Source organism: Microtus pennsylvanicus, chromosome 11 (genome assembly GCF_037038515.1).
Source record: "Microtus pennsylvanicus isolate mMicPen1 chromosome 11, mMicPen1.hap1, whole genome shotgun sequence".
NCBI lineage: Eukaryota > Metazoa > Chordata > Mammalia > Rodentia > Cricetidae > Microtus > Microtus pennsylvanicus.
This window is the reverse complement of record NC_134589.1, coordinates 17,971,562-17,986,186: the sequence shown is the minus strand read 5'-3', so window position 1 is coordinate 17,986,186 and position 14,625 is coordinate 17,971,562. Positions and strand designations below refer to the sequence as shown.

Genomic DNA, 14,625 nt, shown 5'->3' with positions numbered 1-14,625 from the left:
CTCCTGAGCCCTGGTGCCTGCTCTGCTAACACCACAGCCTGTGATTCTAACTGTAAGACACTCCTGAGCCCTGGTGCATGCTCTGCTAACACCACAGCCTGTGACTCTAACTATAAGACACCCCTGAGCCCTGGTGCCTGCTCTGCTAACACCACAGCCTGTGACTCTAACTGTAAGACACTCCTGAGCCCTGGTGGCTGCTCTGCCAACACCACAGCCTGTGATTCTAACTGTAAGACACTCCTGAGCCCTGGTGCCTGCTCTGCTAAGACCACAGCCTGTGATTCTAACTGTAAGACACTCCTGAGCCCCGGTGCATGCTCTGCTTAGACCACAGCCTGTGATTCTAACTGTAAGACACTCCTGAGCCCTGGTGGCTGCTCTGCTAAGACCACAGCCTGTGATTCTAACTGTAAGACACTCCTGAGCCCTGGTGGCTGCTCTGCTTAATTCTTCCAGACAGAAGCACCAAAACCAGCGAGGGCTCTTCAGAGACGAGCAGATGACCTCACTCCCTGGAGTCCTGCAAGTAACAGCTGTCAGCAACGTCACCAAGGAACTAGGGGGCACAAAACCTTTAACACACAGGGCAAGTGGGTTTCTCTACACAGTCTGCATATGCCAATATGCTTTGCTGAGCACACCGACACATGGATGGTGACCATTCTTATTCATTAGCACAGTATTTAGCATATTTTGTGATTCTCTCTCTCTCTCTCTTTCTCTCTCTCTCTCTCTCTCCCTCTCTCTCTCTCTCTCTCTCTCTCTATATATATATATATATATATATATATATATATATATATATATATATGGCAAAATTTTTCAAGCCTGAACATATACCATTTCATAAATAAGAATACACTTTGGGGGCTGGAGAGATGATGGCTCAGTGGTCAGAAGCACTGGCTGGTCTTATAGAGGACCAGGTTCAATTACCAGCACTCACAGCTATCTGTAACTCCAGTTCCAGGGGATCCAATGCCCTCTTCTAGACTCTGAGGAAACCAGTCACACATGCGATGTAGAAACACATGAAGACAAAACACCCAATGATTCCATCAAAAATGAAGCCCCTGCTTTCTTATGAATTCCTGTTCTTGCCCCCAGTGAAACCTAAGATGGTTTACTTACCCCAAACTTATCTTCAAATTTCCGAGGACTTTGTATGAAAGTGTACTCTACCCTGCTTATTTGGGTACAGGCATATCCTTGTCACTGGTGGGTATCATAGGGACACCAGCTTGTGCATGAACCGGAAAAAATGGCAACAGGGACAACAGCAACAAACTCCTGAGAGTGAGGACTGGAAATAGCCAGGGGGTCTGTGCAAACCCGGCCACACTTGCCACTGCTGTCCACTCTAGTACCTTCCTCATACGTGGGGTTGCCATAGAGACCCTAGAATAAGAACACATGTCCCGCCGGGCGATGGTGGCGCACGCCTTTAATCCCAGCACTCGGGAGGCAGAGGTAGGCGGATCTCGGTGAGTTCGAGACCAGCCTGGTCTACAGAGCTAGTTCCAGGACAGGCTCCAAAGCCACAGAGAAACCCTGTCTCAAAAAACCAAAAAAAAAAAAACCAAAAAAAAAAAAAAAAAAAAGAACACATGTCCCATGTATGGGATACAGGGACACTGAAAACTCATTTGATGTCTTTTTGCTGTTGTCATTTTGTTTTTTCGAAACAGGGTTTCTCTGTGTAGCCCTGGCTGTCCTGGAACTCGCTCTGTAGACCAGGCTGGCCTCAAACTCAGAGATCCGCCTGCCTCTGCCTCCTGAGCGCTGGGATTAAAGGTGTGCCACCACCACCCAGCTGGCAGTAAGCATTTTCAACCTCAGATGTCTAAAGCCATGTTACAGATTGGAAAAACAAACCCTTCCATCAGCTGAACCATAACAGCTGCCATTTATCTTAGTCACCTTTAGCTACATGGGTGTTCAACCATTATCCATTCAGACGGGAAGCACAGCACTGAGCAGAGCTAGGGATTGTGAGGACCAAAGGGCCCTCTCACTACCACAGAGTACCTTACAGACAGTATGGCATTCATCTTATAAGAAAAAGCAAGGTTAGAAACGCACATCACACATACTCCAACAAGGCGGCCTCCTCTGTTTGAGGATGAGGATGCTGCTGTTTGAGGCCATGGTGAGCTACATGAGACCCTATCTCAACAAAGCAAACAAAACAATTTTTTCCTGCTAGGCTAAAAATGAAAATAACTATATATAAACTTACAATTCTTTTCTTATTATCGAAGTAATATAGGTTTACAACAAAAATTTTATAAAATATAAGCAACAGCAAAGCAGAAAAAAATCAGCTACAATGTTCCCGTCTAGATAGAGCAGCCAGACTTAAGATGGAAACAGTAGAACTTCTGTTACCATAGGACACTACTTTTTTGTGTTTTACAGAGAACACCATCTTTCAGAATAATGTTTTATATGAGAATTTAGAGGATGCTGAGCCCAGTTTTAATTGTAAGAGCACTGGAATGTAGACAGAAAGTTTGGAGGCCTGTTGAGGAAAAGGCAGTTACAACAGTTTGGGAACTATCTACTCCACCCCTTGTGATTTTTCTGAGACAGGTCATGCTATGTACATAGGCCAGGCTGTTCTTAAACTTGCAGACTCCTGCTTCCACCACCCAAGAGTGTGCCACAGTGTGTGGGTTACAGACAAACTGACTTAAAGTCATCAAGTTCCAGTACTACTTCTTTTCCAGTAAACACCAGGACTCCTGATAGATTGTCCGAGCCCTTTCATAAGATTGGCTTTTACCCAAAGTCTGTTAAGCACAGACTGCATGGCTGAAAGTCCCAGGGATGCTCAGAGATTGGGGTCCTGAATTTAGGCACAGGAGCATATGAGGGAAGATGAGCTGCCATTCAGTTGTACCAGGAGCTGGGAAGAACACGGGCCACAGTCTCCAGGGGCTTCAGGGAAAGGCAACGGGTGGGTTGGCACAAGTGCACCCAGCATCAGGTCTTCAGGGAGCTCGGTGGCTGGGAGTTCCTCTCTCACTTCTATACCCTGCCTTATTGAGCTCTGAAATTCTTGCCTTTATTTCATTCTTTTATAATAATAATAATCTCTAATACCCACATAAATGCATTTGCCTTAGGACTTAACCTGCAAATCTCACTGAGCAGAGGTGAAATGCCCATTTCCCTCCCAAGTATTGCACAGGAGGGGACGGGGCGGAACTCTGGGCATCCCTCTGCACAGCAGGCCCATTCCTCAGCTGTCTGCCTCACAGCTGAAAAGGTCCCAGGGATGCCTCATGGCATGTTTTTGCTTTAACACCTTATGTGGTTACAGTTCATACTACAGCCCCGCCCAGGGTTTCTCTGTGTAGCCCTGGATGTCCTGGAACTTGCTCTGTAGACCAGGCTGGCTTCGAACTCGGAGAGTCACCTGCCTCGGCCTCCTGAGTGCTGGGATTAAAGGTGTGTGCCACATCTATAAAGACCTTCACTATATGATATCTTAGTTGACCTTCTTCAACTGGATAGGAAAAGAAGAATTCTTTTCACTTTTATAAATAAAGAAATACACACAGAAACTAAGATCCCAGTCTAAGGCAATAGTGCCAGAAGGTAACTGAACCAAGACTTGAACTCAGGATTTATAACCTAAGTCCAAAGCAAAGAGTGCATTCTGCAGAGATGGGACCCCTAGGAGGTGAATGGCACCATCACCTCCAGAACTGGTGTCATAGTCGGGTAACTGACCGAGGATACAAGAGATCAAGGCCAAGTTCTAGCTGTGAGGTAAAATTCTCATTAACATGTCTCTGCTGATTATTTAGATATTCTGTGCTACTGGAAAATGGAGTATACACCACACACACGTGCAAGTGAACACACACTCACATGCGCACGCACATACCCCAGAACTCATTTAGGTAATAATGCCTACTGTAGATGTATTCTTCCAAAACCAGTTTAAAATATTCAAACCCTTTGAGATATCTGCTGATTTTACTCAGATATTTGTAACAATGTTTTATAGAAAGGTTCATCAAATGTCTTTTACTATTTTTTGATTCATTTGAAACAATTCTACACTTACATATTTTATTCAATTTACATGTAACTTTCCAAGAAAGCCTATTCTAAGAAAAGTGCATATAAAATAGTCTTAGAAAGCATAGTAGCTATATAATATCCTTGACTTACTAAATGGAAAAATTAGGCCAATCATTATTTTTTAAATTAGTAATAGTAAATAAAAAGAAGCCCACTGCAGAAGTCACCCTGCCAAGTGGTTACAATGCATCTGGCAGAATGACTGTAGCCCTCCCTGCTGAAGCGGTTACACGTCATTGAGTCATGCTTCAGTCAAGATGACGGCACCCCTGTAGAAGTGGTTACACGTCTCACTGAGTCACACTGCCGTCATTAGCCAGAGTTAATTCTAAACAGATAGATGGAGAGATTCTCATGCTTAGGCCTGTAGGCCTTGCAGTCTTCCATTATCTGTTATTCACTAAAGCCACCCAGTGCCTGAGGAGGTGCCCAATATTACCAAGACCTTCCTGATAACGCAGCTACTCTGAGACTGTGCGGAAATGTCCGATAAGAATTACATAAAAACAGTGCTGTCTATAGACACATGCCGTTAAAACAAAACCCATGGAAAACACAGACCTATCCAGAGATCTATAGTTTCTCTTTTTCTTTTTTAAAGAATATTTTATTGAATATTCTCTCAAAGAATAGTAACTAGATTACTGCCTGCCTAGCTATAGCTTTTTATTGGTCCAGTTATGTCCCCAAATACCTTCCCTCACAAATCTTTTTTGAGACAGAAACTCATATAGCCCAGGCTGGCCTTACCAGTCTAGCTGAGGATGACCTTGAACTTCTGATCCTCTTGCTTCTACTTCCTAAAGGCTAGGATTATATGTGTGAGCCCCACCACACCTGTCTGTCTGTCTGCCTGCCTGTCTGTCTGTCTCTCTCTGAGACAGGGTCTCACAATGTAGCCCAGGCTGGCCTTGAACTCAGTCCACTTGCTCCTGCTCCCTGAGAGTCAGGATTACAAGCATGCCCAGCACATCCAGTTTCCTTTCCTCTAAAGAACAAAACCCATTCCTAGGCACTAGAGCAGTCGAATCTTGCAGTCAACTTCAGTTTAAGCTCTTAACTAGCAGGTCTGAGCTTTCCTGCAGTAATATCGCTAGGAATATTTGGAGATAGTCTTTTCAAAGTTTATAGTTCCAAAGAGCAAACTACTGCTACGGCACAAACAAGTTACATGTGAAGAAACATGTTGATTCCCACCAGCCGAGGAGAAGGCCAAGAGTACCTGTGTCACGGGTCCCTGACCTTACTCACATATGTGACCAGGTACCATTTCTGTATGCCATGATAAAAGGTTGGGAGGCACTGAGTAGGGGGATTGGTTTTTCACTGACTGCAAGGCTATTCTATTCTATTCTATTCTATTCTATTCTATTCTATTCTATTCTATTCTATTCTATTCTATTCTATCCTATCCTATCCTATCCCATTCCATTCTAGTGGGGCTTCCAGTGTGATCCCAAACAATGTTAGGAACACCCAGAATTAAGAAGCCAGTTAATGGCTTGAACACCCCTAGACTTGTTGAGGAAACGGGGAAATTGTGCCGTTTTACGGCCTGAAGAGCCTCTTTTTAGGCACTTGTCTTCCAAATGATAAAGCTATTGTTTTAAGCATGACATTAGAGACCCCAGAGGAAACATTAAAGCCACTGGTGTCGCTGGTACAGGCGGTTCACCTGTCCTTCCCGCTTTATTGGGGCTCTTCCATGACATGGAGACCTCGGCTTTCATCCTCCAGATTTGGAAAAGCACCCCTGCCCCCCGCCACAACTTCCATAAATCTGCAAGCCTTGAAAAGAGTCCCAGTGCTATGGAGTAAAAGCGCCGGCATTAGGATCTCACTGCAAGGAGGGGTGTCTTCAAGCCTCTCACTGCTAAGCCGGACATTTCCTAACACTGGACAAATTGTACGTCCAGCTCAGGGAGGGTGAACTGCAGTGGTCTTTCACCCTCCGAGCCAATTGTTAGCTTTTCACAGGAATCAGCGGGGAAGCACATGTGAAGCCCCTGTGTGCCGGTGAGCGCCCCCATGCCTTGTGTGACTCTGCATGTAGATGAAGCAGGCTGGGAGCTTTCTGAGCTGTGGCGGCGGAGTTCTCAGAGAGGCCTTTTCTCCGGCTCGGCTCCCTGCTGGGACAGCCCTTTTCAGTCTTTCTATCCCCCCTCGATCTCTTCTCCCGCAGAACACAGGGAAACTTGATTGAAATAAAGACCTAGGGAACATGTTTTATTTTCTCCTGTTCAATCCATTTTAGAAAAGCTTTTAATTGGTTTTAAAAAGATGCTAAACAAAATGTGATGATGTTTCTCAGTCTTCATGAGCTACCGATACCACTTTTTATACTTTCAAAGGGCTAATAAATCAATCATGAAAGTAACTCTCCAGATAAATTTAAAGCAAATCCACTGAATACCAGGTTCATTAAAAATCTATGCATTTGCTTAGAAAAATTTAAAATTCAAAGAAAATTATCCTAGTAACTGAAATCTGCCTTGAATTTTTAGCCCTACACCGAAAACCCAAGAACAAGGCGATCACAAAGGAAAAAAAAAGGAGGGCTTGAGACCCAGTTTTAATAAGCCAATTTACAAGAGGGGAGGGTGGGGGAAGGGAAGTGGAAAGGGAGTCTCTGGAAACACAACAACACCGGCCCGGAGGGATTCTGCCATTGGAGCATGTGCACACACGCACACACAATATTTCTGCGAGAAAGCTGGCCTTACAACACATGCCAACTGAAGGCTCCTGTGCCGGGGAGACTGCTGTCCTGCAGGACGCGCAGGGCTTTCTAAAGAAAGACGCCCAACAGCTTTTGTTTTCTCGCCAGAAGGAACAGTTCTCTGTGACCCATACTCTCTACCTGACTCGGTGCCTCTGGCTTTAATATTAAATAGAAAAATCCATGCAGCAATGGTTTGTTCAAGCAGACGCTCTCACTAGAGAGTCACCAACATTCTCCACCTGCACCAGCTAATCATTCTCGTTTTCCTGACACAATGCACAATACAATTACGAGGTGAAGGGGTGTAGCCAGGGCATATTTTTATTCTGTTTAACTTCTGCCAACTAGAAATATTTCCAATACTAATTTCTTCTGCCACAAATTCACTTACACAGTAGGTCACCTGACAGACGGGGTCAGAGTCACCAAGTTCTGACTAATGACAGGCCAGTGTTCCCTTAAAAGAGAATCCCTGCCATTCCCTGTAACTAAGGTAACCAGGTTTCTTACTTCTTACATACATCTTCACTTCTTAGAGAAATTCATTCCAGAGCCCTTTTAATGATCCAATTGCTGGGTGTAAGACTGCTCCCAAGCTGGGATTTCTCCACGTACCCTGGTGACTCGCCCTTTACTTTTAACCTTCTATATACTTCTCCTTTCATCATTTACATGGCTTGAGAAACTGCGTTTTAAAAATGTGACACTTTTATTGAGATATAATTTGCAAAGCACACAGTCCATTAGTTTAAAGTGTGTAGCTCAACAGTTTTCAGTCCGTTCACAGATATGGGCAGCTCTCACCACGCTTGATCTCAGAATATTTTCATCTTTCCAAAAAGAAATCCCATACTCATTAGCTGTTACCTGCCTCTTATTCTCACAATCCAGCCCTCCCTGACCTGGCAACCGCTGAAAATGGACCTTCTGTCTCTACAGAACTGCCAATTGTAGACCCTTCAGAGAAATGGACTCCCAGTGAGGCTGGAGAGGTGGCTCAGTTTAAAGGACTGCTGTCCTTGCTGAGGACCTGGGTTCGAGTCTCAGCACCCACATGATGGCTCACAACCATCTGTAACTCCAGTTCCCGGATATCTGATGCCCTCTTCTGGTCTCTGAGGGCACTAGTCACATATAGAGTGCACAGATATACATGTAGCCAAAACACTCAGACCATATAAAATAAAATGGATAGATCTAAAGATTAAAAAAAGATGGAATCATAGTATATGGTCTTTTGTGATTGTCTTTTCCCTCTTGGCACATTTTCAAGGTCCGTTTATGTTGAAGCATGTTCTGAGTGCATTTGCATTGCTGAATAAGATTCCACTTCATGGCTGTACTATATTTTATTCCACTTAGATTCACATTGTTTTCCTTTTGGTTTCTATAAATAACCCTGCTATGAACATTGGTGAACAAGCTTTGGAGCAAGCGTGCGTTTTTCCTTGCTGTGGGTGGAGTCTAGAAGGTCAGGCACCTCCTGACCTCAGCTGAGCCTTTAGAGGCACTGCTGCTAAGCTTTCCCAAAGACAACACGATTTTAACATTTCTATTAACAGTTTATATTTATTATCAGTTTATATGGCTTCCAATTTTTCTAACTCTTCACCAACACTTATTTCTATCCAACTTTTGGATCATAGACACCTATAATTCAAAATATAAAGTACTTCACTACGTTGGTCTTGATTTACAGTCCCTGATGAACAAGAAAATGAATGCTCTACTCAGTATTAACTGGTCACTTGAATTTCACATAAAAAACTTAAAAACAATTAGTGTGTGTGTGTGTGTGTGTGTGTGTGTGTGTGTGTGTGTGTGTGTATGTATGTATGATGGGGGAGAGCATGTGCCATGGTACAGATGGGAGGTCAGAGGACACCTTTGTGGAGTCAGTTTTCTCCTTTTACCTTTTCATGGGTTTGGGGAATTGAACTCAGGCTTGCATGGCAAGCGCCTCTATCTGCTGAGCCCTTTTGCTGGCCCCTGAACCTTTAAAATGTTTTTACACTACACATATCTTGTTTTTACCTAAGACCATCAGCATGAGAAGATGCACACAGTGATAAATATGTATTCAATGTGTTTGCAGGATAAACCATGGGGGATGTGTGTGGGCATGTGTGCTGGGAGACTTAGAAGCATAAGAAACTTTTCCTTCCCTTAAGAGTCTTAAAATTATTTTAAGAAATAGAACCAGTTATTATTTAGTCTCTAATCAAAATGTAGCACAATGTCGTGGGAGTAAATGTGCTTTTGAGGAAGCCTAAAATCCCAGGCTCAATCCTTGGAACCCACATGAAGGTGAATGGAGAGACCCGGCCCCTCAAGGCTGTCCTTTGACCTGCACAGGGCCTATGGCATGGAACCCCAATTATAAATACAATGAAAAGATACTTTAAAACATGTCATTTGTTAGTATTTTCTATGTATATCTATTTTGGATACAAAGAGCTTTCAGGGGGGAAATGCACCTTTATTTAGACTCATGTGGAGAGCACATGACCAGGTAAAGGGGAAATTTGAAAATAATATTGGAAAGCTATTCATTCTTCTCCTAAGTGAACTTTTGCATAAATTCTTTTCAAACAAAAAGCTGCATATTATAATATATTTAAATGCCTGAAAAAATCTCCCATTCTAAAAATTTTAAATATGCTAGCTTCATAAAAATAAATTTGTATGAGTATGTAGAAATAGTTTATTTTGTTTTAGACACATTTATTTACTTAATTTAAAAACAGAAGGAATCAAGAGAAGCCAAAAATATACTCACTTCTCTTAATATCAGCCTTAACATAGGAAAGACTTCATAGTATGAGACAGGAGACTGACTCAAATCCAGGAATTTGAGGGAGTCTAGGCAGCACAGTGAGAACCCCATTTCAAAATCAAAGCAAAAACTATTGATAGTGGTAGGGAACCTGCCTAACATACATGAAGCCCTAGGTTTGACCTGGCACAGGAAAAAGAAAATCCTTGCATGTTGCATCTATTGCAAAATTTCAAGGATGTTATGCATCTTTCGTGATTTCATAAAATGTTTAGGAAACACTAAAAACCGAGAAAATCAAGATCAGCCTGTATGTGTGAAATATGCAGGTGTAGTTTAACTCTTAGGTTACATATTAGAGCGGCAAACTAAGTTTATCGTCTCTTTCTCCTCGTAGCTCATGAGACTCTCATACATGAAAGCTCACCCTCTTGTGTCTCCCTTTGATTGGCATTTCTTCAATGTTCTACCACACAGACTCACCCTGAGAATGCCTTGTGACACAGCCAAGCTTACCCTGGGACCCCCGACATAAGGAGTGCATTTAACCAGTGCTCACAGGATGCTTCTGCATTTGTTAAGGGTTCAAAGTCAATGACTCCAGCAGCAATATCCGTGAAGATGCGACCAAGCAAATGGTGATCCCAGCTCTGCTCCTTAAGAGCAGCGCGGGGTACATGAGAAACCTCTTCACGTCATCTTACCAGCCGAAACCTCAATAGCAAACCTGCCGGCTTAGTGAACTCGTGTGTAACTCTCAAACACAAATCCTCAGGAAAACCGTGAAATGTTAAATGAAACAGATGGGAACACGTATTTAATTCCTTCTATATTTGTATCATAATCTCCCTCTGATGGTGATGGGGTTAAGGATGTGGAATATGCTGGGGAATTCAAAAAACAAGATCTAATCCTAACTGCAACTGCAGATCTTGGTGTTTGCAGAAAAGGAAAAGGAAAAAAAATCTGTTAGGAAAACAATTTACCTTTAGATAGAAGGCTAGATCAGATGCCTTCTGGAACCCTTCAACAACAGAATTTTATGTATGTGATAACCTGCATATTCGAATGTGCCACTGTATAAACTTCACGGGAGAGTCTGTAAGAATGTTCCTTATTATTACTGATTTACCTGAGGAGGCGCTTTCTTCAGTAACACAAGAAGAGCCTGCAACACCAGGTTGGAGAACCGGGGGCCAATGGGGACGTAATCTAAAAGAGAAACACGGCTGTGGCTCAGGATTGAGATCTTGGGGCACATGTACAAACTCGCAGATCTGTCTGCATCGAGACCAAACATCAGCTGTGGTAAGAGGCAGGCAGCTATGCCATGAACACCCTTAATAATCAACATTCTTCAAACAGCACATAAGAACTTATCTGCACATTTTTAAAAAGCTTCTAAATATCCTTTGATTCACATAAACATATTTCCTGGTCTTCAGGGACTATTTTTTTCCCAAAGGAGAGAGTATCCAGGCGTATTTACCAACACTTCTAAGAAACGACTGGAAACCATCACAGTAGCTTACACGTATCACACTGACGACAAAGTCTGACAGAAACAATAGGTACAACAGGCCGGGACGTGGCTCAGCGGTACAGAGCCAGGAACAGAAAAGGGCGAAACAAAAACAACACAGAAAGAAATGGTAGCATAACTGCAGGGATGGAGAAACATCCAGACTGGCCTTCAGAAAATGCAGAGCAGGTGATTAGGGAACTTTCTATCTGGGGAACTTCAGCACGAATGTCACGTCCCCAGCTTCCTCTGCGTGCGACTCTAGTCCTGTGCTTGAAGCCCTGCAGACTTCGTCCTGTGCAACCCAGTGTTCTCTGAACACCCAGGATAGAGGCATCCCCTAGTTTATCCTACTTTTTATCATACAGGTTAGGTGGTATTGTTTTCCTCTGAGATCCCTCTAGAGCAGTAGCAATTCTAGTACAGCAGTAGTAGAACAAAAGTAACTATTTATACATGTGGAAATATACTCAGAGGGCGCACATTCCTCCACAGTGTGTTGCTGTGACCACACGCCTTCAGTGTGTTCAGATAAAGGGGTTTGCACAGAGCTGTGAACATGGCTGAAAGTCCTTAAGGAAATAATGCTGGGGGCTCTCCCCAGGGATCATTAGGCCACCAAATGTTTGTCCTGTTCTGATCTACTGTTATAATGACACACACCAGACTGACTCAATTTCCAACGAATGAAATGTAAAACTGACAAAACTTGGCTGACATTTACCAGGTGACTTCTGAGTTGAGTGCAAGGATCATTGCATCCACCACACTTCAACCTAAGAGGTGTTTGGTCCTTTGTAAAATTACTGTAGAGAACCTTTCATTTCCAGAATTGCAACATTTTTTAAACTTTATTTTTATTATTTTATGTGCATTGGTGTTTTGCCTGCATGTCTGTTTGAGGGTACCCCTAGAACTGGAGTTAGAGACAGTTGTGAGCGGTCAGGTGGGTGCTCTTCCTCTGGAAGAGCAGTCAGTGCTCTTAACCACTAAGCCATCTCTCCAGCCCCCCAGAATCCCCACATTTACTGCCCTACATTGCTCATTTACTGTAGAAAATGAGGCCTCTCATCATGACTACTGATTTCACATGAGAGACACTACGATAGCCCCTGGAGAACAAGGTATTCCTATAGTCTCATCGTCTACAAGTTCCCACGCAAATACTCTTCTCCTATAATTTTAAGATTTCAGTTCATGTGTCAGAGCATTACAGCCAAAGTTACAACTCACCAAGCAGTCTTTCAATGTCATCCACGACCACACAACTGAGCTGAGATTTGTATGCATCATCAAAGATCTGGAAGAAAGAAAACCATCTATGACATCATTGTCCTCCACAATAAGGAGATTAGACTTGGTTCATATTTTTTTTCATTTTTTGACACAGGGTCTTATTATCTGCATGAGGCTGACCTTGAACTCAGAGATTCACCTGCCTCTGCCTCCTGAATGCTGGGATTAAAAATGTGCGCGATGACGATGCCCAGGTAAACTTGATTGATTCTTGAACAACACCTCAACAAAGCAGTGTAACACTAATTGCCTATACTACAATGCACTGATAGAGTACATGACCTCAGAACGTAAAGAGTACTTGTGGGGAAACGGAAAGCAGTTAAACAACTGGATCAGAACAACACAGTCAGATGGCGGTCAAACACAGTCAGTAAATTAAAGTGAGCTGGCATGTCCTGTTTCTAATCAGACAGAAGAATCTGTTGATGTATAAGTTGAAGGTCAGTGCCCATGGCCTCTTGTGAATGATGACAGGTCTCTTCTAGACACTGTAAATGGTGCTCAGTGCCACCCACCAGGGTCACAAATACAAAGTAATCTCTGTGTCCAGCCTAATCTCTCTGGTTGATGCACAACCTTGGTGAACCACAGTGGCAAAAACTGCCCAGCCCCACCACATAATGCTTTAGCTAGAACAATATTACCTGGTTGGTATCCTTAAGCCATAGAAGTTTTAGAATTAAGTATAGAAATAAAGTAATAAATTTAATAATAGTAACATGTTTTCATACTAAAATAACCTGCACAGCCAGGCGGTGGTGGCGCACGCCTTTAATCCCAGCACTCGGGAGGCAGAGGCAGGCGGATCTCTGTGAGTTCGAGACCAGCCTGGTCTACAGAGCTAGTTCCAGGACAGGCTCCAAAGCCACAGGAAAACCCTGTCTCGAAAAACCAAAAAAAAAAAAAAAAAAAAAAAATAACCTGCACATAGATAGATGGTCCTTAATAGTTAAGAAAGGCTACCATGGAATTTCCACAGTCACCATCTTAACTCAGTTCCTTGTGACCTCTTCCGTGGTATGAACACAAACATAGTTTTCATCTCCATATATTCAGTCAGATCAGCCCCTCTAGTAGAGATTCGTTCTTTTGGTCCATGCCCTTTACCCTCTGTCATTCTTGGGTCGCTGTTTCCTTCCAGATGGAAACAATTCTGTAGGGAAAACTCTTAAGAAAGAAAGTGACAACTCAATCTGCCTCAGAAAGTCCCTGAAGCTCGCCAGATTTGCTAGGACCCTCCTTCTCCAAACTGTGCAAACAGAGAGTGGGCTGTGGGTCACTCTCAGGCAAGCCAAGCTGCAACGAGGGCTCTCAGAGAAGCCGAGCCTCCGGGAAACAAAGACCAGCCCATCCACCTGGAAGAGGTCCAACCTAACTGGACTACCTGGAAGGGGTACTCTCCAACCTGTAGAGTTGGGGGTGCTCCAGGCTACTGCAGAACTGAAGGTATCCCAAGTCACATAGGAATGTAGGGGACAAGGATCAAGGATGGTTTCCCAAATTAAAAAAAAAAAGACATTGAAGCCAAAATCTAAATAAGGAGGAGCGCACACGAGTACACTGCATGTCAGGGTCAGAGAGAAGACATTTGGGGAGGCTGTGCAATCAGCTGGAGTTTAGCTGATAAAAGAAAGATGTGCGGACATCAATGTGGGCAGAGAGGTGGGGAAGGGGGAAAGCAGAAGAGGAGCTGACAAAAAAACTGGACACACAACACCCATAACAAAACCAAACAAGGGGGACTGGAGAGATGGCTCAGTGGTTAAGAGCACTGACTGTTCTTCCAGAGGACCAGGGTTCAATTCCCAGCACCCACATGGCAGCTCACAGCTGTCTGTAGCTCCAGTTCCAGGGGACCTAACACCCTCATACAGACATACACGCAGGCAAAACATCAATGCACATAAAATAAAAATAAATTATTTAAAAAAAAACAAAAACAAACAAAATAAAAAAATCCAGGGTCTCACTATGTAGCCTGGCTGTCCTGGAACTCACTCTGTAGACCAGGCTGGATTTGAACTCAAGAGATCCACCTGCATCTGCCTCCCAAGTGCTGGGATTATAGACGTGCGCTGCCATCACCCAGCCTGACCGAGAAGATCCCAAAATATTCAGTAAACTAAAAATTTATTGTAAAGGCATTTCTTTGAAAGAGCCACTCTAGAGTTTTAAACGATGAACTGAGATGTCCGTTCTACATTTTAG

General features: G+C 43.4%; 1 protein-coding gene across 1 annotated transcript in view; it reads right to left on the bottom strand.

Moving 5' to 3' along the window:
• Positions 1 to 14,625, bottom strand: part of Nsf (N-ethylmaleimide sensitive factor, vesicle fusing ATPase) — a 135,090-nt gene that overhangs the window by 13,850 nt on the left and 106,615 nt on the right. The window contains exons 16-17 of the mRNA XM_075990470.1: positions 12,352 to 12,418; positions 10,729 to 10,808 (exon numbers count right to left, since the gene is read on the bottom strand). Of these exons, the coding sequence (XP_075846585.1) occupies positions 10,729 to 10,808; positions 12,352 to 12,418 (147 nt within the window). The remainder of the gene's footprint in view (positions 1 to 10,728; positions 10,809 to 12,351; positions 12,419 to 14,625) is intronic.